The 25,895-nt window shown below is 38.9% G+C and overlaps 1 protein-coding gene across 2 annotated transcripts in view; it reads right to left on the bottom strand.

Annotated features, from left to right (window-relative positions):
• whrnb (whirlin b) overlaps positions 1-25,895 on the bottom strand; it is an 87,849-nt gene that overhangs the window by 41,743 nt on the left and 20,211 nt on the right. For both annotated transcript variants that reach the window (XM_065250249.2, XM_065250250.1), the window contains exons 2-5: positions 25,433-25,627; positions 22,822-22,947; positions 2,947-3,155; positions 975-1,011 (exon numbers count right to left, since the gene is read on the bottom strand). In XM_065250249.2, coding sequence (XP_065106321.1) covers positions 975-1,011; positions 2,947-3,155; positions 22,822-22,947; positions 25,433-25,627 — 567 coding nt within the window. The remainder of the gene's footprint in view (positions 1-974; positions 1,012-2,946; positions 3,156-22,821; positions 22,948-25,432; positions 25,628-25,895) is intronic.

The following is a 25,895-nucleotide window of genomic DNA, read 5'->3' as shown; positions in this document are numbered from 1 at the left end:
ATCACATATGAACAACATGTCGCCAAATGTGATCCACTGAATTCAAATGTGATCAATTGCATGTGATTCACGTGTGTGTTACACAATATGTTCCAAAAACACACATTTCACATGACTTTTCTGTAAGGGCTGGCACACGTTTAAAAAAAATGTGTGCATTCAACAACATAAAAAAGTACGTTCACCTGACTTAAACAATTATATGTCTTTATTTGGTAGAACTTGCTAATGAAAGTTAGGAAAGTAAGTAACAATAAATTGAGTGAAAAAATTCAAAACTTGAATTTGAGTACAGACAAGTTAAAAAAGTAAGTTCACCTTACTTCTCTATTAATATGTCAACTTAATCTTAAACTTAAGTCCAGCTTACTTAAAATAAACAGTTGAGTCAATTATTTAGTTACTGTATGTCAACAAAACATTTAAGTTGAACCTACAGAGTAGTCGAGTTGAGTAAACAATTTTTGGTAACACTTTACTTAAAGGGGTGTTCATAAGACTGATATGACACCTTCATAATCATGAAATGACATGTGTCACGAACATGAAGGAGATTTTATGCACATTTAAGACAACTGTCATTAAGTGTCATTTATTCAATTATGTTATTTTTATTACAAAGATGACATTGTTTGAAATGTCTTTGTTATGACAACTTGATATTAACCAATACATCATAACTTGTCATGACAACTTGAAATTACTAAGACAACATAACTGACCACTTTTTTGAATTTGTCATTAAAATGTCATTAAGTGTTAATACTCTGTCAAATAGTTTATAACACAGTCAGGAATATTTTTCTTGACCTCAACTACAGTGGTACAAATATAATTTGTCCTTAAAATGTCATTAAGTGTTAGTACTCTGTCAAATAGTTTTATAACAACGTCATGAATATTCTTCAGTTCATAATGTTTTTTTATTTCCTCCAGGTGTTTAAATGCAAATGCATAAATTTTGTATACCTTACCTTTCCTGAACTTTCTCCAACATCAACAGATAGACAGCTGTGAGAAGAAAGAGAGATTTTGTTGAAATAATTAAGAAAACTATATCGTACATTATTCAAAATTAAATTTGCCTTACATCAGGGGAACCCAAACTCAGTCCTTTAATATAAAAAAAATAATTACTTTGTGAAAAGTTTGGGTTGACATCTGTTTGGATAGATGATGATACGAGGTTATGTTTAAAAGATACATTTCGGTTGGACAGAACAAATTTAGACATACGGTATGAATGGTTGATTTCTTTACTTTTAGTTAGAAACTTTTTACCTACAATAATCATACAACGTAAAAATACAGATCTTCTCATAAAAAATAAATATTCAAATATAAAATCCACTTTTGTGCATATGTCTCCTGAGTATAGAGGTTCTACTTCTGACAAGACTAATGACACCTGGACTTAAAAGGCACCTTGTTGGATATACATGGGAGCCCTTTAGAAATGAGAACAACCTCTAGAGATCCACCTGCCTTTATCTGGGCCATTGAGAAAAAAAATATCACTGTTGTGAATCAAAGTGTTTCCATCATACTACTACCATACTACATACATTTCAACCATCATTGCCTGTGGCGAGTCATCCAACAATAGCCTCTACATCTAGCTTTAAAATCTTCTCACTGCTTAGAGACCTCTTTCAAAACCCACTGGACTCACTGAAACAAGAATATTTTTATTATGACCATGTTAAAGTTCAGAAGAGTGCTGAAACAGTATGACTATTACAATGATGAAATAAACTGGCTTCATTTCCACATAATTGCCTGAATCTGATTAGGCAGCAGATCATTAAATTATTTTAGTTCAATTTATTATTATTGTTATTTTCGAATAACCTACTGAACCTATTGAACTAAGCAGAAATAGTTTTCAGCATGCAGCACACATTTTATCATTATTTTACCTCATAAGATTGCTACCAAGCCAGCAGAAATCATTAGAGTGAAACCCTAAGAAAATGAAGGTTCCAGCCCAGAGGAATGAAAAATTACAATGGGGATATCTTTACTATCTAAGTGATTCCACCTACATAGCGATGAGGTTAAATCAGAGGACAATTCTGAGAAAATACATTCACATATCCTCCACAGAGTTTGAAAACAGATCTCAACAATCTCACACGTTTTGTTCACATCAACCCCTGTCAAATTTGTCTTTTCAGGTATTAAGAGAAAAATCTGAGATCATCCTGATACTTTAAGTTTTTACAATACTTTATCCTATCATTTAAAGTTGCTGTATAATGTAAAACTTTATTTACCTAAGCATAAATAAATAATAAGAGCATCGTGTACTAAGACCGACAAAAAATTTGCAATTTTCTATTCTGTTATTGCTAGGAACTATACTCTCATCCTGGCGTAATAATCAAAGACTTTTTTGCCGTAACATGGATGCAGCAGGCGCAATGAAATTATGCAGTGCATGAAAATAGTCCCCTTGGTAACTTTCAATAGCAGAGTACTATTTTCGGGTGCTGCGTAAAATCATTGTGCCAGCTGCAGCCATATACGGCAGCAAAGTCCTTGATTATTACGCCCGAATAAGGGTATAGTTCCTAGCCATATCGGCCTAGACATTCACAACTTTTAATTTTTCATCGGTCTTAGTACACAATGTAACTACAGAAGAGTCAAGTTTTATATAAGAAAAATATTGAAACACTTTGGTAATTTTTAAACGCGATGCTAATGGTCTAATCGGATTCAATGGATTATGCTAAGCTATGCTAAAAGTGGTACCGCCAGACCTGGAAATCAGCTGAATGGATTCCAAAACAGTAAAAATCAAATGTTTAACTCTAGGGGAGCTGGAAAATGATTGAATAAAGCCACATACCTTCTAGGTAGATATCAGATAACAATTTAACATATTATTTCAATGCATTCTTTGGCACCTTTAATAGACAGGGATGATTATAAGATAGTCACCTCTGAGTGTTACTATTGGCTGAGCTCTCAGCGATCTGTGCGCTGGGGATCCACTTGGTCTCGTCCACCACGGTACGTGCATGAGGCAGCCGACCCACGTCCTTTATGGTCATCAGCATGTGGCAGGAATTCTTCAAGATCTGCACAGCTTCATCATGAGGAATGCTCCGGAAGCTACAACCATTGACATTCAGAATCTGATCCCCTACCTACAAAGAGATAAAGAGAGAGACGTAAGTAGACATCAAATAAAACTCAATGAAACATAATAATGAAGGCGCAAAGCCACGCACACATAGACCCTGGTTGAACGAGCTGAGGGCATTTCAATTATGCCAGTAGTTGCATTGTTAGAGAAATCATACTTTCAGCAAATCAAAATCATGATCTGTATAAAAAAGTTTCAATATTATTTGACCTTAAAAGTCGTTACAGTTGTAAACTATTGAAGATAGAGACAAAGTTTTCAATATTAGCTAAGTCTCATTGGCAAATTTGCTATGTAACAGGATTACAGAAGAAGAAAGAGGCAGAAAATGTAGAGAAAGAGATAATGAGCACAGATATTGCATTCACTGGAAATGATCCTGCCATAGAAAAAAAGCCCAATCTGTTCTCATTATACCTACAGACGAAGCAGCATATTTGTAATGTGCCCAAAAATCAATGCAATGAACATAACTCATGTAAAACTGTCCCATGAGCTGCTTAGCACAGATGGACTGAAATCACTGTGTACAGTATATCTCCATTGCTTTACTATGCTAACATGTATGCATAACACTTAAGAGCTTAAAGCGACACTTTGTAGTTTTTCAACCTTCATAATATATTTTCAAGACCCTTGTGATGGTGCATCCACTTAAAATAGGTTGAATGACATGTCTACCATAGCCTGATGGGGTCTGTATCGCTTTTACTCATACTTTTAAACTTGGGGTTTCGGTAGTAACCCGAGTCACTTCCTCCACTTCCTCAAATTTGGACATAAAATGAAGGACAAGGATCAATATTGGGCCAGCGTTCGCTCGCTGGCGTGAACTAAATAAAGAGGTGGGGTTTCTTACCGATGCTGACTTGGCTCACATGCTTTTGTACTAGTAAGTAATAATGCTTGCATATATACAGTAAGTGCAGTCTGGCGCCCGAACACTCTTTTTTTACTTGAATTTTACTGGAGGCTACTTGGAGAGTTTAGAGATAGACTTATATCACGTGACATGTGGTGCTGCAGTGGCATCATGGACCTATGACACAGGCGATCCGGGTTTGATTCCCCTTTAGGGCAATATTTTTTAAATATAAACTTTAACCAAGCAACCACCATTACAACTGGCTTATAAATGTGAGCTATGCGATTTTTTTGGCATTTGATGAAAATACAACCCATGAAATTGTATTATATGACACATTACATGCTGGAAGGCACACGTTGTGACCTAAAGAGTTGTCTTCTCTTCCTTTGCGACAGTGCTGCAGCGCTTGTGGCCTCTAGGGGCGCTAGACGTGAAAAATACTATGTCTGATGTCAAATGCCATTGGCTGTTGTAGTTCTAACTCACGTATCAGTTCGAGTGAGATTTAAAGTTGCAGTGAATGATATTTTCAGTGTTCTTTAAGTTTCAATTTTGGCCTTTTCCCCACACAAACCATCTTGGAATACAGTGTGTGAGTTATGTGGACTACTGTTAAGGTGCTTTTATAGCTGCCATTTATTATAACTGTGTGGAAACCGGTCAAAATCCCCCTTTTGTGTATTATAAAAAGGTCAAATGGAAAAGTCAAATAGCACGATGGTGCGTATTACAGAATTTTCTCTGTTAACGGTGCCTTTAAGACATTTACACAAGTCCTACAAAATGCATATCCAGCTGTCTTGATAAAACCTTACGTTCAAGACGTTTCCAGTCATTTCTCCCTTTGTGATCCTCATCAAAGGGGAAATAATAAAGAAAGATTAGTGATCAATATGTCGATTTCCTCCTCTTTGTAAAAATGCTCTTCATCCTGTAGAGTCAGCATTTAGGATGCATCATAACTCACTGGAGTAGAGAATAAGAGGAAGGAGTGAGAGAGAGAGAGAGAGAGAGAGAGAGAGAGAGAGAGAGAGAGAGAGAGAGGGAGAGAGAGATACAGTGAAAGAGAGAGAGACTTGATCTTGAATCTAGTAAGAGTGGGGGGTGATTTATAATCTATGGGAACTCAAAGACCATTTACTCAGAAAAGGAAAACCACTGGCATTCTTCTACTGCACTCCTTCACCCTCTGCACCATTACATTGCTTTCTCCTCCACTACACCCACTGCTCTATCCCTCTATCCTACGCTTCTCTAATAGCCCTCTATTCTTCTACATAAGTGGACACTTCATTACTCCATGTGGTGCAATCACCAGTAACAAGAGTACACAGAAAATGCACAAAAAATGTTCATAAAAACGCAATACTGACATGCTGCTAGAGAGTTAACAGTTACCAGTACTAAAAACATGATCAAATTATAAAGATGCATAGGTGTCATTTACACTGGGGACGCTGGGGACATGTCCCCACCACTTTTTGAAATGGCTGATTTTGTCCCCACCACTTTTTGAAAGCATTTAGTTAAAATGTTCTAAAAATACCTGTGCGACTTACACTGCAAAAATAACTTTCTTACTTAGTATTTATGTCTTGTTTTTAGTAGAAATATCTAAAAATTCTTAAATCAAGATGCTTTTTTTGATTAGCAAAATAACCTAAGAAAATAAGTCTAGTTTTTAAACAAAAAATACACAATTTAAGTGAAATTGTGGTTAAAACAAGCAAAAAAATCAGCCAATGGGAATGGGATGAGAATAAAAATCTAAAAACACTTAATTTAAGCACAATTTTCTCACCCCATTGGCAGATATTTTTGCTAGTATTTAGCACAAATTCACTTAAATTGTATAGATTTTGTCTAAAAACTGGACTTGTTTTCTTACGTCATCTTGCTCATCAAGAAAATAAATCTTGATTCAAGAATTTTTAGATATTTCTACTGAAAACAAGACAAAAATACTAAGAAAGTCAGATTTTCAAGAAAAAAAATTCATATTATTTTTGTCTTGTTTTCAGTAAAAATATCTAAAAATTCATAAATTAAGATGCTTTTTCTTGATGAGCAAAAATCTGGTTTTTAGACCAAAAATATCTAATTTAAGTGATTTTGTGCATAAAACAAGCAAAAAATCTGTCAATGGGTAAGCTATTTTTTCTTGAATTTTTCTTGAATTTAGTTTTTAAGAAAAATTTTCACGATTTTTTAGCTTACCCCATTGGCAGATTTTTTTTTTTTTTTTTTTTGCTTGTTTTATGCACAAAATCATTTAAATTGATATTTTTGGTCTAAGAACTATACTTATTTTCTTAGGTAATTTTGCCCATCAAGAAAAAGCATCTTAATTTAAGAATTTTTCGAAATTTTACTGAAATCAAGACATGAAAAGATTTTTTTTTCTTTTTCGTTGTGTGCTTATAGTGTGATTTCTTTTACATATGTTATGAATTTCATTAAAATCATTGACTTAACATGCTGCTGTTTTCTACGTGCTTTGGCACTTTTCGGTTGAGCTGGTGTTGCAGGGAGTTACATGTGCAGTCGACATTGTTGAGGATTTCAATATTTTTCCTGTCCTGCTGTAATATGTTTTTTCATCTGATCTTTTGTCCCCACCACTTTTCAACACAAACTGACGCCCCTGTAAAGATGCTTTAAAGGAGTCATATGACCCGATTTAATGTTTTTCTTTGTTTTTAGAGTGTTAAATGATGTATGTGCACATAAAAATTTGTACAATCTTTACAATCCAAAGAGATCTTTTTTTTTAAGTGAAGCCTCATCCATGCCTACCTTATATGGCTCGTTCAACACGCCCATGCAGTTAAACGTCATAATGGTTTGAACATTTGAATAACACCACCCTAATGTACATGCAAAGATAGTATTGTTGCTGCCGCCATGTCGAGTAGACGCTGTGTTTTCCCCTGCGAAAGGACTTTGTTTGGCCTTCCGATTGAGTAAACATTAAGAAACCAGGGGTTAGGTTTTATTCACAACACTGTTTCAGAACAGTACAGCTCAAATGTGCTGCACATTTTACAAAAGGACTACTTTCTAAACACGGGGAAGTACAAGGCTGGATGTACACAAAGGCTTCGTCTAAAAAATTGATGCATTTCCAACTACACTCTGGTTCTGCTGACTGACATCCTGTAAGTCAGTGGTTCCCAACCTTTTTAGACCTATCCTCACAGCCCTGTCAGTAAGGCTCAAGTACAACTACAAGTACCTTCATCGAAACTAAACCAAAGTTGTGTTTTAAAGACAAATAAATAGTTATATTAATAAATTAGTTAATTAATTTTAAACATTAAAGTAAAAATCACTGACTGATGAAGTATGTTTATTTCAACAAACCACTATCATTGCGATCAGTGTTTGCATTTTATCAGCTCATTTGCATTTTAAAAGACACACCCCAAAACGGCACATTTTTGCTCAGGCCTACAAAATGGCAATTTTGACATGCTATAATTCATTATCTGTAGGGTGTTTTGAGATAAAACTTTACGAACTCTGGGAACGCCAAAGACTTATTTTACAAATTAAAAAGATTCATCATATGACCCCTTTAAGGACCAGATTTACTAAAAGCTTGCACAAACCATCATTTTGGCGTTAAATAACGATTTACTTATGACACGCAGTAGATATTTAGCTCTGAAAAGGTGTTATTTTTGCGACCTTATTGCATATGCATTTGTAGAAGTTTTCCTTTTAGAAGCAACATTAATGGGAGGAGAGTATTACATTTTTCCAGAGGAACATAATTTTTTTTTTAAATATAGTTTGCCAAGCCATGCTATGTTTAATTTGCTGGAGAAAAGAAAAGGAGAAGTAGCGAGGAGAAGCCAAATCAGGTGTTTCAAAACGCTTAGGTTACTCACGTAACCCCGGTTCCCTGAAATAACGGGAACGAAGCATTGCGTCAGTTAGCTGACGCTATGGGGGAAGCTCCTGTTTACTCCGTGACTGAAGCCTATTGGTTAACGTCTGTACAAAGTACAGACCAATGACGTTTGAACCCGCGCGCGGGAGGAACGCGTCCCTATATAAGCGCGGTTCAATCGTCAGCAGCTCATTATTATTCGACTGAAGCGCGCAGCCGAATAACACTCGCTGCGTAGACGTTTGTAGCACGGCAAGAGACGCAATGCTTCGTTCCCGTTATTTCAGGGAACCGGGGTTACGTGAGTAACCTAAGCGTTCCCTTTCAATACGGTTCACTTCGCATTGCGTCAGTTAGCTGACGCTATGGGGGAACGTAATCCCATCACGCCGTGCATACACAACGTACTGAAGTGCCTTACCGGAGAGACACTGCGTGTGGCCCTATACCCGGCATATTCACAGCTTTAAAAGCAAATGTGTAAGCACCATATAAATTGTTGACGCGCACACGGTGGGGTTTTAAACGCACCGGGGGCACATAACATAGCACAAGACGGCGAGGTACGCGCCGCGGCTGTGCGAGATAAGTAAATTCAGAGTCACGTTGGTGAGCTCGCTGAGCGCACCGTGGTGTACACATAAAACGCATGAGCGTGCATGATTGAGCCGAGAGAACCTGCGCTCGTAGGGCAGGGACGTCTAAGCTGTACAATCTGACAACGTAGACGGCGAAGACCAGCCGGCCGCGTAGCAGATATTAAATATAGATATAGATACCCCTGTAGACCAAGTTCATGAAGAAGCCAAACTCGCACAGAGTGGGCTCTATATAGGACATAGCTCATAGAGGGGCGTGAGCCAGTGCGATGGTTTCAACGATCCATCTAAATAACCACTGTTAGCAACAGACATACGTAGTGAGTGATCTGCGAAGCTCACGAACGGCCGATCTGACTATAATATGCGGCAGAACGGTTCGTAGCGTGGGATTATACAGATACCACAATAGTGTGAACCCCGGTGCACCCTCGAGCGCATCGGGATGCATATAGGTAGTATTATAGTGCACAGATCGGTGAGCTTTCCAAGCGCGCCGTAAATGTGTATTGACTATAAATTGCACGGGCACAGGTGAACACTTGAATACATCGTGAATGCATATAGATGAATCAGAGTGTTATAATGCACAGGCCGGCAAGATTCTCGAGCGCGCCGTCATGTGTTCTGATAATAAATTGTGCGCACACGGGTGAACTCTTCAGTGCACCGTGAATGCGTATAGATAAATCAGTGCACACAACGCGCCGTGAATGTGTACAGATATGATTGATGAACGTAACGGTGGGCACCCAACGCACCGTGAACGTACACAGATGAACAACAGTATGTGTCACAAAGCATAACACAGCTGTGTATACAGGTGAGCTTTCCCAAGCGCATCTTATTGTATACCAAAATGTTATAGCGTGTACATGTGAGCTTCTCTAAGCGCACGGTGGACGCATATAATTAAAACCCATATCGTGCATACAGGTGAGCTAATGGGCGCACCTTTAATGCAACAAACCTCAGTAGTGCGCGAAGCAGGGATGTCGAAGCTGTAAACTGACAACGTGGACGGCGGGGACCAGCCGGCCGTGTCACAATTGTCATATGAGAAACCTCTAAGACCATGCCCATGCTCTAAGACAAGTGAGCATAATTGTCACGGGAGGTGATAACGTCAACGATCCATAAATAGCCTGTATTGACAGGTGCTCTAGTGAGTGATCTGTGACGCAGATGAACAGCTGATCGTCTGATGTACGTCAGACGTATGTGTCATACAGGACCTTGGACAGTTCCAGAGCGCTGTGCCTCGGGCACCGTCCGCATCTGAGAAATGACAGGCTTATGAATAAAGTGAATGGCCAGCCGTAAAAGCATGGTTCGCTGTTACCGCCGCCGTCCGCATCTGAGAGATGACAGGCTTGTGAATTAAATGAATGGTCGGTCGTAAAAGCGTGGTTCGCTGTTATCACGGCCACATAGATATAGGTAGGGGAGAGAGCCGCCGTGCCTCTGTAGTGAGGAGAAAAGTGTTCCCCCGGCGATTCGCGGGGGGTTTTGACTTTCAAATGTCACTAGACAGAATGGATCAGACTTTGCATAAGGACGCCTCGTGAAAGGGGTCCTAGCAGCTTGTGTCAATGTGTCATAAGGCACGTAATGTAGGTCGTGTCCCACGGATGCCATCTCCGCACGCCCATCGTAATGGGTTAATATTGGTAGTTTAAGCATGAGATGCGTATCACTCTGATTGAACATAGCTTATAAAGCGATGCAATGAGTTTATAAAGGAGATGACTCGTCAGCTTGTTCAGGGGGCGAGATCTCAGTCTGGTTCGGTAAATAATGAAACCACCGTAGATTGCCCGACCGCATTATCACAATAACACGGTCGAGAGTGCTGCAGTGCTAAATCATCCTCATAATGTACCGTATTCACAGTACAAGGTGATTTATATGAGACAAACGGCGTTCCACGCGCCGAAGGCTGATTGCCGTCGTAAAGCGTGTTCAACCCACAGCAAATGCTGGGCTAGCTCGTAATGACAGCACTTCATGCAGCCGTGTGTAACTTAAGCAAGCTTCCCGGCCGTCAGCTCGGGGCGGGACCTTTGCGTAGTCAAACTGAAGTGGACTTATGAACAGAATGCCACGATATTCAGCTTTCTGAGGCTCGTTAGAGGGGTACGTGTGCCCGTCTTAAACGAGATGCCGCGCGCGTCTGACTGTGCGCGCGCTTTAAGCTTTGAAACTTATTGTGGCGGGTAGCAAGCTCACTTGAGGTTGATATTACCCTTAATATCTCCGAGTATTGGAGCGGAGGTGTGAGCGTCTTCGGATACGCTAATATAAATCAGCTATATGGCCGAAAAACGTCATAAACCGCTTGGCTGTAAGCCTTTGAGTGGCCGTCCGGAGAGGGCGCGATTCAAACGCTTGGAGCCATGCAAAAGTCTGAGGCTGTCCTTCCTCTAGGAAGAGAGAATAACAGCCGTAAGACCGTGCTCGTTTGCGCCATCAGCATCGTAGCGGAGAAACTGAGGTGGACTGCGAGCGAATTTGGCAGAAAGGTGTTAGAGACACCGTACAGTCGTGGGGTGTCAATACACAGTATATGGCCAAACCGGGGTCTTTTCGGCTAGCGTCGATAGAATTATGGACAGCGGACCGTGTGTGCGTATTACTGATTGCTTGTCAGTAAGGCGATAAAGTGTTTAGAGACACCGTACAACCGTGGGTGTCAATACACAGTATAGTAAGCACGGAAATTACTCTTTTTAGAGGAATTAAATACCGTTCGCCACTATAGTGAGGTCGCATAGCCGACAGTATTACACAGTATGTTTGGATAAACAGCACACAGAAAACATTACAGGGCAGTCCAGCCGAGGCGCGACATAACCCCTTTTCTCCCAGACAGTTTCGTTCTCTGTTGATGCAGCTGTGCTGCGGAGACCAGAGCTCAGCCGTTCAGGTGCACAAGCCTCAGTGACGGTGACCGAACGGCTCACGGAGCAGAGCAGTATGTCTAGGTGGTTTAATGTCAGACTGAACCCATCGCAGAGAGGAAGTCTGCCGTGAGGCCCGCGGTTTTGCCGTTTATTAAAAGGGCAGAAAAACCGGGTATATATATAAGAATGTACCAATATTCAGCGCACTGATATAGGACGGGACTGAATAAAGGGAGGTATTCGGGCCTCAGTATATTATAAACAAATTCGTTCTGCCTCTGATTCCGTCTAAACCAGAGAGAAATTACCAGGCAGACGAAAAATGAGCTATCTGAAGTGAGATCGGCTCAGGCCAGTAAAGCTCTATAATAAGTGTTTTAGCGCTCCAATAGAGGCGTGTCCGCCTTATCGAGCAGACGAATGAGATCGTGCCGCTCCAGGAGGGGAGGGGCATGAAGCTCTCTTATAATGAGTGTTCTTGGTGCTCCAATAGCGGCGAATCGGCCCTATCGAGCAGACGAATGAGATCGCGCCGCTCCAGAGGGGAGGGGCATGAAGCTCTGTAATCGTTGAACACTGGACAGCTGCATTTAGAGGCAGCGAGCCGTAATACCGCGTGCTAGCTAAGCCGTTAAGAGACCTCACCACTGTGGGGAAAGGAGCGAGGGACTCCGCGAGCGTGGAGCACGAGTGGCTGTGCTATGACAGAGACAGGGGCAGACCGCCCGTGTTTGCTTGTCGTATGCATCTATCCAGGTCTACGGTTCCCCGCTTGTTCATCTCAACAAGAGAGGAACGGCAGAGGGGAGCAGCAACACAGACAGAACAGCCATGCGTCGTGACGGTATCACCCGATGCACTCGGGGGATTAATATATGTGCCAGAGATCTCGCCACTGAATTTGAGAGGAGCGAAGGGACTCTGTAAGCATGAACGGTTGCGGTGTGACAGAACACAGGGGGGGTTAGTCCGTGTGTGCTTGTCTATGCATCCATCTAGTCTCATGGCTCGCCGTGTGTTCATCCCGGCGAGAGAGGAACAGCAGGGGGAGCACGAAACATGGATAAGACAACCAAAGCATAAGCGCGGTCCCGGCGTGGGAGGTGCCAGACCGGTAACGCGCTCGGAGGAAATTCATAGCAGAGAGGCTCACCGAGTATGAGGTGTGATTTGTGCAAGTTTTGGAACTCACTAAGCAAACAGACAAGCGAACAAACGTGTATACGCTCGCCTGCCGTCTGGCCAAAATCCCATACTATTCAGGCGTCAGACGTAAGGTATGAGACGTCAGACGTCACGGTCACGTGTCGGAGCTGCGCTAAATTTGGCGCGGGCGTCGCGGGCGGACGTATTGAAATTGATAATTTTTTACTTTGCGTCCGGATAACGTACGTGCGGTTGAACGTCCGGATAACGTACGTGCGGTTGAACGTCCGGATATTAAATACCATCATCATCTTTACTTATTGAGTTCTTAATTCGAGATATAAAACCAAGTTTGAAAAGATGCAAAGAAACAAGTGCTTAATAAAACATTCATGCATTAAGAATGAATATCAAACTATGTAGGCCTACTATTTAAAAGGTTTAGTTTTCATTCACTTTTGAGGGCTGTAAAACCACTAGTAGACACTAGCAAATAATGAAAAATGTGTTTGTTTGTTTGTTTGTTTGTTTGTTTGTTTGTTTGTTTGTTTGTTTATATAGACTATAGATAAACTCTTCACTTTAATATGTTGCCTAATGTTGTGAAAACAAAATAGTGTGACAATAGTCAGTGAAAGCCAAAATCATAAACACATTTAGGACAGGAATTACAGAATTAGTCCTGATGGCACATGGTGTATCTCCTCCTAGACCTGGATCAGCCCATAAGTGAGCTCCTGTCTATATGGTGCTACTTGATGGCTTCAGATACATGAGATCCCAGAGGTTCTCAGTTGGATTGGGGTCTGGAGAATGTGAAGGCCAGTCAATGGCATCAATGCCTTCATCGTCTAGAAACTGCCTACAGACTCTGGCCAAATGAGGTTGTGCATCATGTATCAGGAGGTCTCTGCACTGCACCAGCATAACATCTGACAATAGATCTGAAGATTTAATCTCGATGTTTCATAGCACGTAGAGGTCGTGAGACCCTCTGAGAATGGTCCTCCCTAAACCACTCTTGCTGTTGCCTGTCCAATTTATCTGTTTTCAATTGTATTTGCACCAAAATATGTATAAAGTTTTACAATCACTTGTGCTTCCGTACCGGGGTTGATTGATATTCCTGAAGGTTATCTGACTTGGTGTAAAGCTGTGATGATTTTCTTAATTTTTTGAGCAGTATATGTATATATATAGAGGGTAGTTCATGTAATCAGATCCCAAAAATCAAGAACTTGTATTTAAATTACATTACATTTTAAAATATATGTGTATTCTATTAATCTTCACATACTGTATATAAAGCATTGTAAAGTTTCATTGAGTCATTCCCATCATTGATGTTTTCTAACAAAATGTGCTTGCAACGTGGTGTTAACTGTGGTGAAATCTGATCTAAATACATATTTTATGGCTGATATAATGTTTGTTTATTTTTGCATACATGTCAAATGCACTTACAAACATGTCTTGTTTAAAATTGGCATATATTTTCTTGCTCTTTGTGCTGTGTCAAAATAGTACAATACTATCTTACTTAAATATGTGATATCAAATATACATAGGTCAAATGTAGATGTAATCAAAAAGTACTCATATTACATAACACAAAAATGTGTAATCTAACAGATTAGGTTACTGACTACAAATTTTGGCATGTAGTTTGTAATCAGTAACTGATTACAATTCTTATGTAATCTACCCCAAGCTGGATATATACAATATTTCTATATAAAGTGGAAGATGGTTAAGGTGGTAGTGAAATAGGTAGGTCTAAAACAGAAGAAACCTAAAAAGAAAAAAGGTTGTTTCGTATTTAATATTATTTAATATTGTGTAAATGTATTTAATATTATTCTGAAGATGTGATGAGTTGATTGGGATGAGGTTAGAAGTGCTGGAAAATATGTAGTGTTTGGTGTGCCTTCAGGAACATATTTGGGGAACATTGACTGTGCCTTTTTGTTTTGTAAAATACAGTAAAAATGTGTACAAATAAGTATGACAATCATGATTTAAAAGGAGTGCAAAGTGAGTTTAACGTATAGTACAGTAATCAAATTTCTGTTGTGTAGGTCTACTGTAAAATGTTTGGGTAAGATTTGGTAGGCCTACTTTAAAGTATTTGTATGTCTGTTTATGACCCTTAAACCACAAAAGCTATAAACAAAATGATATTTCCCCTGAATCATTGAACCAAGTTAATAGGGGCCAAGCACCGAGGTGCAAGGACCCTGCTGTTCTTCAATGAGTAAGTACATCTTTGATGTCTTTCAGGTATGAAGTTTTTCCTCTATTTGGTAAATACACTTTAAATCTAGATATCTTATTGTTTTTAAATGATGATGATGTATGGTTTCAATTATTCTTTTTACTGTTTTTATTTTTATATTAATTTTATTGTGTAAGCCGAACAGCACATTGGTGAACATTGTTGTGTTTAATGGTGCTACATAAATAAATTGACTTTGAATAGCCACAAGGTGGCGCTGTGATCCACCTTGTTTTGTCAGTGCCAAACAATGGATTATGTAAAGAAATTGGACAAAAAATACTTTATAGACAACACATAACAGAGGCCATACACTGATTTTATGCAAGGCATTTTTTCATTTACATCATGTGACTTAATACGTGAAGAGAATCTGTAAGATTGTACTGTTTATGCCATGTGTTGCTATACTATTAAATAAATGTGCCTTTGGGTAAGATATTTCTCAACTGATTATTTTAACTTATTTGTCATTAAAAGTGTAACAGCTTTTAACATATAATTATAATAAAAAAATTGACCCGGACGTACGTATCTTCACACGTACGTAATATCACACGTTCATTGATCACGACGTCTGCTCACGGAAAAGTATGCGACCATCGGCACGACTGATTGCTTAGTTTGCAAAGCAGATGCATAAGCCACACCTCATACACCGAGCCGCTGTGCTGGACGCTATTACAACAGCGCCTGCTCTTTTAGCTTATAGCTTTATATTAAAAATATTGATCTTACCGGGCGGCCGCAGGGGAGACCTCGTCAGGCGTGTCCGCTGCACAGGGCTCGTACCACGGCAAGCGAAGGCTATCTTCGGTTCTCGGCCGGAAAGCGGCAGGGGAAGACGCTAGGCCTGGACTCTGCTATCTTCGGTTCTCAGCCGGAAAACGGCAGGGGAAGACGCTAGGCCTGGACTCCGCTGCAGGGCTTTTGTCAACGGCGAGGTAAGGCTTCTTCTTTTCTTCGGAGCAGCGAGAGGTTCGCGCTGAAGGAGAAAATAATGAGCTGCTGACGATTGAACCGCGCTTATATAGGGACGCGTTCCTCCCGCGCGCGGGTTCAAACGTCATTGGTCTGTACTTTGTACAGACGTTAACCAATAGGCTTCAGTCACGGAGTAAACAGGAGTTTCCCCCATAGCGTCAGCTAACTGACGCAATGCGAAGTGAACCGTATTGAAAGGGAACTTCTTTTACCCTTCATCTTTCGTCCTCAGGTTCTTCTGGAATTTCACACTCCGCAGTCCGCATTTTCTTTGCGATGTCCTGCCGAGGTCTCTTATTTGCGACCCTGTACTAATTTACGCTGCTTTTAGTAGATTGCAATGGACATTATGGAAATGTGCCTATGTCATTATTTTGCCTGTGTATTTTGCCTGTGTATTTTGTTTGCACCTTTGTAGTAGCCTAAATCACACGCAACTAGTCAATAGTTGTAATGTGGTTAGTCTGCAAGGACACCTGGTTGAACTTTATTACTAAAAAACACCTTATAGTTGGTTAAATGGAAAAACATGTTGTTGTTACTGTACTATCAAAACTGCAAATGGGATCATAAAAGGGAATCATAATCCAACCTAATTTATAAATACAAATACTAAGTACAAAATGGATTTTCACATGTGAACGTCTTGTACTTGTTATGAAAGCTTTGACCTAAATCACAGCTAAAGCACCTTAGGGAGCAATAACATGTTTACTGTGCTGAATTAAAAGCATGACCCACTTTACAATAGTTCTTGTGAGGCGACTACCTAGGCCATTTTGTAGCTCTATTTTCATCCTTGAATGCCATTGGCTGTGTCTTTGTGGTCTGCAGGTGGGTCTAAATGAAACAGCTATAAACAGCATAGGAAAAGCTATTATACGGCAGATTGGATTCAGGCCCCCTTCGCTATATACAAACAGCTGTGTTCGGCTGTGTTCGTGTCGGACAGCACCAGTGGTGACCGATAAATGTGGCTGACAAACGTCCGCCACATAGCCAGGTGAGCCTGACTGGTCTCACAGGGGAACAGACCTTAATTAGGCAACACAGATGGGATGGACGCCAAGCCATCAGTCAGTTTTACATCCAGCACAGCTGAAGTTTAATCGAGATGGCATTTTGTTAAGGGAATGCTTGAAGGGAAATGCAATTCAGAGAATAGGGATGAGGTTTGCCAGGAGCCCTCTGAAAGGGCTGGTAAAGGAATCAAATATTTTCAATATCTACAGAAGGACATGTTGCATGAAAAGGTGGTCTTGAATGACGTGGATGGCTTTGTACTGCAGATACATACCAGTGGCTTCAATAAGAATTGTGAATACATTTAGCCATGTCACATGTTTTAAAAATTGTTGAACTTAGTAAGTGAATCTATAAAATCTTAAGATTTACCCAGGTGGAGCATAACAACTGGTAAAAAAACCAGAAAGTGTCCAAAGGACATATTTACTATTTTATTAAATATTTCTGTAAAATGTTTTGCTTATAAAGTGTATTTCTGTGGTAAATTCTATGTTATGTATTGTTGATGTTGGTTAACTTTCAATAGCTGCCACATACAGTAAATTTATTGGCATACTTGCAATACATTTTAAGGAAAAAAACAGCAAATTTCCACAATCAGTTTATTACCAATAATTCTTACATTATAGATGCAATTACAACACCCTGCTTGCTCCATATATATAGCCATGAAAGACATATCTCAAGACTCTAAAGCTGTGTCCAAAACCGCTCCCTATCCACTGTATACTGCAATATATTGGATGTCGGCCATTTTGTAGTGTTGTACGAAACAACTTCATTCCCTACATTCGTTCATTACTTTTTACCAACAATGCACTCTGATTTTGAGGGTACATTTGATGTACACTCGCTCACTCATATTCCCATGATGCAACGGGGGATGAACGCGTAACTGGAATCAGCTAAAGGATACTGACAGTAAACACCAAACATGTATGTTTATACGCTTTTGTTAGTTCTTCTTGTCAGTTATTTTCTATGCTTTAAAAATAAACTGCGATATCTTTTATTTAAAATATAATACACATTTTTATTAAACAACTGTAAATAAAGTTGTTTTGTTCTATTTAATATCAACTAATACAAAAAACATGACAAATGTGACAAACAGTAAGAAAGTAGACTTTACCGTTTCACGGTACAATCAATAAAGCCACACAGGTGTAAGGGTTTATGACGAATCTATGCGACAGCTCTCTGACGCATGGTGTTTACATCAGTGTCCGAAATCGCTCACTCATTTTCATTTGCTTTTTGCCCATATAGTAGACTCAATTGACATTTGCTATATAGGGAATAATGAATGAGTGAACAAGGGAGCGATTTCGGACACAGCTTTTGAATATCGTAGAAACTTGAGATTGGGCCTTTTTGACTAAGACCAGTAAGTACCCACCTGCTGTAGCAATGCCTCAGAACCCACCCAGAATATCATATAGTAGTAATCCAACAGAAACATTCTGGCAACCATTAAGAAGACCCTAGCATCACAGCAGAAAAATCATCTACCTATACTGTTTTGCACAATGCATTGTGTTGTATCCTTCAGTATAGTGCATAATATTCATTTAGTATTTAATCACACACTGTCAGAAAAAAATAAAGCTCCCATAGTTATTACTGGGGCAGGACAATTTACAAAGGACTAATATTTACCTTTGAAGTTTTATTATGCATACTTTGGTACCAAAATCTACCTCTGAGGTACTATTATGAAATCTGTAGGTGCAACTTTTTAAAAAGGCAACATCCCAGTAATAACTAAAGGATAATTTTTTATTATCACTGTTTCTGTAGATAAAAATTTTACCAATTTAACTGTGCTAAAACGATCCTTTAATTAAAGATGATAAAAATTTACCTCTGATTCCAAACCTCTTCAAATTTCATTTAAACTGAAGGTCTAGCATCCTCTCATCTTTGGGCTCATTTAGTTTTGCATCAAGCGAGTATAAAAAAGAGAGGTTTTCAGTGGTCTAGACATATTGATGAGGATACTGAGGACCTCCAGTCCATATATGAGAGGGTCAACAACTCAAACAATTACGGCGTAGATTCGCTGTAGAAGTAGTCATACCTTCATCTCCTCATTGCCACCAATTCACACCATTACAGCAGCATGTCAACAGCTGCTCCCCACAGATTAATGTATTCTTGTTAAACAGCAAGATTAAAATCCACTTCAAAGCCTAATAATTATTAGCCTGGATAATTGCATTATGTAATATAATATAAAAGCAAGGAAAGTAGAAGAAAGAAGCACAAGAACACAGGGAAAGCAACACAAGCTTGGTGTTTATAGTTGGTTTAGATGGTTTTGTTCTGTCTGTGAGGTTTCCAATGTTGTCTTTGGACAAGTGATCCTTAACATTTTAGATCAGATAAATCTCTAAAGGAGAAGCGAACATGCCTCCCATCCTACTGACCTTGCATAATTTCTACAGCTTCTAGAGTTATGTTATCTCAATATCCTGTTTTGTCAAAATGCTTGACTTTTAGCAAAAGCCCAAACACGAGATGCTTACAAATCAACCCATTTGTAAATATTTGTACCATTAGCCAAAGCAGAGAGAATACAAATGAATGACTGTGGAGATGCAGAGACATGGAGCGGCATTACCGACAACGGCATAAAATATTTATCGGCCTCTGGTGGGGCAGTGTTAGCTGCAAAACCCAATTAATGTATAACTAAATAAGATAAGGTTATGAAGAAAGTCTGGTTTGATAACATAAGGAAAAAACTATTATAAGGAGCAAAACAAACAATCTCAGCATGACTGATGCTATGATGAAGATCACAACGCTGTGATATTTTCTGAAAAGCCTCACTGGTCTGTTCTCCAGCTGACTGGAGAAAGAGGAAGCATTTTTCATTTTTCTGTTCATGGATCGATGCCAAAATGTTAAGAGCTTGCTCAATCTTTTATGAAGCCAGACTTGGATTTAGTGCCACTTTGTTTCCACGTCTTGTCGTCTGGCAGGTGGCACCTCACACAGTATACTTACACAACAAATTTAATTAGACATACTAAATGTGATCATGCCAGACCCCAGCAACACCTTGCCACAGGCACATTTTAAAATCTAAATAAGTGATAGTCAAAACATTGCTAGTATGTGGGTGGGCGATTAAGGTCAGAATGAGAATAAAATTTATAAACATTCTGCCAGGAAAAATGGCAGCTTGTGTTGTTTAAAATGAACATAACACTACAATCGTAATAATTTAAAGGAAAACACCACATGTTCTTACCTCAACTTAGACAAATTAATATCTATTACCTATCTTTTTTCAATGCGTACACTTTGTACAGTGCTTTGTTAATGTGTTAGCATTTTGTCTAGCCCCATTCATTCCTTAGGATCCAAACAGGGATGAAATTAGAACACTTCCATGTTTTCCCTTTTTAAAGACTGTTACATGAGTAGTTAAACAAACAAGTATGGTGGCACAAAATAAAATGTGATATATAAAATAAAAAGTGCTGCAAAATAAGTGCTTTTCCGCCATACAATATATTTCTCATTTTTTATTTGCTTAAAAAGTCGCCACATTTTATTTTGTGCCACCATTCTTACTCGTGTAACTACTCATGTAACAGTCTTTAAATAGGGAAAACATGGAAGTGTTTGGTGGCTTCTAAATTCATCCCTGTTTGGATCCTAAGGAATGGGGTTGGCTAAATGCTAACACATTCACGGCGCACTGAAAAAAGATAGGTATGTATTAATTTGTCTAAGTTGAGGTAAGAACATAGTAAAATATTGAAAAACAGTGGTGTTTTCTTTTAACAAAGCAGTTCAATCAAATTTTGATTAATGCTGGTGAGATTCTTTTCTTTTTCTTTTGTTGTGTGGATATTTATGGGCTATAAGAGAAAATTAGATTTTTGTGTTTACTTTACATGTAAACTTGAGGATATATTACTCTTTCATTTTTCGTTGGTCTTTTTGAGTTGAGTTTGAATTACCGGTATGTTGAAATTTATTTGAAGAATTAAATTGAACAAGCGGCAAATTATTGTATATTCATTGCGTTTTCAAAAAAAATCACATAAATGCTGTTTGAAAATGAACATTGTAATTTTGGATGTTTATTTGTTCTCTCACTGATATTTTCATGCATTTTCTAAAATAAAATTTTTGAACTGAAACAACAAATCTATTCTTGAGAGATGGCTGGTGCATTGGTTATCGATGGCTTTTTTGTAGTTTCATCCGGAAACCAAAAAACTAAAATCTATAAATATTTTGTCTTTACAAATCTTGCATTGTCTGGCACCCGAACAATTGTATTTAATCTACTTGGGGCCGCTAGCAGTTAACAATTGTTGTGGTAAGGTAAAGTGTGTCTGCATATTTCAGAACTGTAGCACTCTGCAGTTAGTTAACCTAAGCAAGCATACTCCCAAAAGATTTGCACAGACATGCATACTATAAAAAGACAGTTAACCGAGCATCCATACTATCAAAAGACAGTTCACCTAAGCATTCATACTCACAAAAGATTTACAAAGCAGACATGCATACTATCAAAAGTCAATGTAAGCATAATATCAAAAGAAAGTTAACCTAAGCATGCTTACTCACAATACGATTTGCACGGCAAACAGTAATGTTTTTTATGTTTTCCGGTCCGTTTTTGGACATTAGGGTTTAATTCAATGAAAAATAAAAGGAAATGCTTGCACTCTCTGCTCTTCAGTACTGTTTAAATGAAAAGGCTCTGAGCCAGAATTATATGATTCTTGGACACATCTCTTCCACATGCAAAACTTTTAAAACAGCCAATAGCCAATTCTAGTAAAAGCTACACTTTTTTATTTTACTGATTATGCATTATAAAGAATCACAACTGACACAGATATTCTTGCAATATCAGACCGCAAGATTCCTGCTTAATTCCACTCATACTTTCAGTATCTCCACTCTTAAAAATTAAGGTAAACTACATGAGACAACAGAAGAACCATTTTTGGCTGTATATTTCAGAATCTTTAACCTACGAAGAACCTTTTCTTTTTCACAAAAGGTTCTTTGTAGTGGAAATTTTTATTTAGACTATAAAAAGTAAGAAAGAAATGTTTTTTAAGAACATGAATAAATGGTTCCTCTGGGATGGCTTTTCTTTGAAGAACCTTTTGTACCCTTTCAAAACCCTTCCCCATCGCAGCTACTGTATGCTCCCAAATGTAATCAGTTCAAACTAATGTGAAAGTGTTTCTACTTTATATCTGCCAAGTTTAAAAAATTGACTTGAACAACATTTCTCTAATGCCAGGCTCACACTACAGAGTTTTCAGCTTGAATTTACCCTGATTTTTCCTTTTCAAATCCAAGAGAAAATTTGGTCTAGGACTTGACATTGATGTTGGTAATCTCAGATGTTCAGATTGCCATGTAATGTGAAGTTTACAAATCATATCTTGCACCTCCCAAACCACTTGAAAGCAAATCATGGCTGCCCCGATCATATTAAACATTTGATATTTACCCTTTTAAATTGGGATATAATGTCAGCACCTTCACAATAGCTAATGAGAGATGGAGTTGAATGTCAGACCTTCTGAAATATCGACCACAAAACAAGCTGTCGAACGGGTCCGGTTGACAGTGGAGAAACGGCTGAGTGAAACAAGAGCTGGGGAGAAATTGCCTCAGTTTAAAACACACTGGGTGAGTAAAGAAAATTGCTGGCGTACTAGCTAGCTAAATGTAAACATTTAAGTAGTAGATAACTAATGTGTCACAATCTCCATTCGTTTACATCCCTTAAGGATCATATGAAGTGCTCCCTCTGGCACAATAAGAAAATCTTGTAGTGTGTAATGCACCATGATTTTCAAATCTTGTAGTGTGAGCATGTTAAAGATTTTAAGCGAAGAAAATTTTTCTAGATTCTCCTTATATGTGTGCTGCAACTAGATCAAAAATCCTGTAAGGGATTTTGTATTACTGGCTTTACCTTTAGTCCACTGTACTCTGCAGCCGAGCCACGATCTACCCCAGTGATGTAGATGCCTAAAGCGTACTCAGCACCTCCACGAATCATCAGACCCAGAGATCGTCCGTCATCCAGAGAGATGTTCACCTGGGCGGCACACAAACACACAGTATTAACCTGTCAATCTCATTTGTTTACAATCTTCGCAATCCTAAAGCAATCTAGTGTATATACGACAGGGCTGAGAGGCAGTAATGGCTACCCTTACTTTTAAAAACACATCAAAAAATTTTTTATAAACACAACAGATTCGCTCCATCTATAAATGTTTTTGCTTTGCATTATTGTGACTAACTGTCTACAAAATGAAGTAACCATTTCTGACCTTTATACAAAGCCAAACACATACACAGATGTATCTGATTGGTTAATTGACATGCTGGACGAAATGTACTGACAGGTTCTAGTTGAAATTCACATCACCTGAGGACATGAAAGGTCAGCGCTCCAGTCCAGACAGTGGTATATTATATATTAGTAAACAAACATACTTATTCATACCTCATTCTTTACACGTATCTGGCTAGTTCAGCTCAACTTAGATGATAGTTGAGATGGCTCGCATCAATCACACTGACATGAAAAGCCTTTCAGATAAGTCTGGCACTGAATGTGCTTGACATGCTCTTTCCAGCACCAACATGCAGAGTCAAGCAGACACCCCACTGAAGAACCTCTGCTGTTAGCATACGCCACTGCCTCTTTCCGAAACATATAGATCACTGTCACTGTTTGCAATTACTGTAGGACTACTGTATCTCAAGTCACCCAAAAGCACATTTCAGAAAATGTCTGTATTTGAGTTTAGAGAAATAATTCAACTAAATATAAAAAATTATCTTATAATTGACCCAGCCTCATGTATACAGTACGGCCTCCTTTTTTTGAGCTGAATACAAACTATTTTATATTGAAGTGCCTCCCTTTTATGTTCTTATATCGAGGGTAATATGGCGAAGCTCCAAAAAGCACATATATCCATTATTAAAGACATGTATTAGCTCACTGGAGTCATTTGGATTACTTTAATGATGAATGCATGTCTCATAGACATCTGGGATAAGTGATTTGGGTGAACTTTTTCTTTAAGGCTTTAGGGATTTGTTAAGAGATTTATGTGTGGACTGTTTGGATATGATGAGCAGCCTGTTTACAGTACATCAGCAGTGTTGGCTGATTGCTGCGCTCTGGATGTTTTAGCTGAACAGGCAGAATTTGGGTTGGGGGTATAAGTGGGCAGAGAAGAGCTGAAGTGTGTGTTTGTGTGTGTGCGTGTGTGTGTACCTGGCAATTATCACGTTGTGGGGACCAATTGTCCCCACAAAGATTGGAATACCAGTTTTTTTTGTGACCTTGTGGGGACATTTTGAGGTTGCCATGAGGAAACAAGCTTATAAATCAAACAGAATGATGTTATTTAAAATGTGAAGTAGCAGAAAGTTTTCTGTGATGGTTGGGGTTAGGGTTTTGGGAAGGGAACAGAATATACAGTTTGTACAGTATAAAATGGATTACAACTATGGAATGTCCCCACAAAACATGGAAACCAGAATGTGTGTGTGCGTGCATGCGTGTGTTTGTGCATGCATCAGGGTTTTTTACTGTATTTTTTAAAGCAACACTAAAGAGTTTTTGCTCTTTACTCCCCCTACAGGTTGGAAGCGGAATTGTCTATTACCACTGTCGTAAATAATTTAGCCTACTGGCTCTGACTGGATTGTAGGTCTGCCGTAAAGCAAGTTTTTGTAGTTTTCACTCGGACTACAGGACCACGACCCGACGGTTGGAAACTTCTTTAGTGCGGTTTTGGCCGATAGAGGGCTGCAAAGCGAATGTGAAAGTGCCGTTCACCCTGTTTCGAGTGGATGAACGACTGAAACGTCTTTGGAAATATTATTTTAAGGTAAAAAACTCTTTGGTGTTGCTTTAACATTGCATTTGAAATGTATAAGACGATACAGAATAAAACATATCAATACAAAGTGTCCTGTTTAAGTCTTGCTTGCATTGTGATTCTGTTCAATTCGCTTGTTCTACATTTTCATCATTTGACTTAGGCTCTGACTTTCGAGCTCATTGTTATTGTTTACTCCTGAGAAGCTGAATTAGGGGGCGGACATTTCTGAAACATACTAAGCAAACAATCAAAACAGTCTGCGCCAAGGTAGACTGAGCGGATCAGATGGGAAAGCTTTAAAGAGACTTAAGCAACAACAGATTGTTTGAGACAGACTAGAAGGAAATGTGCTGCAAGATTTTTTTGCATGAAACCATATATTAGACTTTGTGAAAGGCCATAATAGGACCACTTTAAATAAATATGATTTTTCCTTTAACCCTTTGTATTGGATTAAAGACTTAACTCCTCCAAGTTCAAGTCACATCACTGTGTGTAATGTATGTGAATGTTTACACATCTATATGGAATGAAATCTGCACATCTGAATGATATTATTAAAAACAAACCACTGTTACAGTTACCATCACACTGTATGCATTGTCACGTCCCACATTGTGTAATAATAAATGCTAACATTACGTTGATGCTTTGCAGGAAATGGCACACACTCACCCTCCTCTCAGCACTGCCATGCTGTACATATCCATGTTGCTGGATATCCTGATGTTGGTCCAGCAGGTCTGGAGGTGGGGATACGCTGCGACCCTGAGGGTCCACCCATGTGTATACGTGATTGGTCACATAACCACCTGGGATCCGGCCCATCGAGCAGACAGAGATGGAGAGCTTCTTTGAACCTTTTAGCACCTATGTAAAACAAAGAAGGGTGGAAATAAATATTAGGAGGATATAAATATTAGTCTTTGTTCAAATTTGTTAAATACCAATTTAATGACTGAAGTGAAATTTGCGCAAGTGAAGCATGGCCAACAGCCAATCACAGTTTCCGTATGGTCTTGCATAAACATAATTGGCTGGCTCTGCACTAGGTTATTTGCATAAGGCGATCTGATGGGCTGAAGCATGCGTTGGCACTTGAAAAGTTAAGAAATTTTCAACTTCTCCCCGAAGCAAT

Source organism: Paramisgurnus dabryanus, chromosome 5 (assembly GCF_030506205.2).
Source record: "Paramisgurnus dabryanus chromosome 5, PD_genome_1.1, whole genome shotgun sequence".
NCBI classification, from domain to species: Eukaryota; Metazoa; Chordata; class Actinopteri; order Cypriniformes; family Cobitidae; genus Paramisgurnus; species Paramisgurnus dabryanus.
The sequence above is the reverse complement of the archived record's forward strand: the minus strand, read 5'-3'. Positions and strand labels throughout refer to the sequence as shown.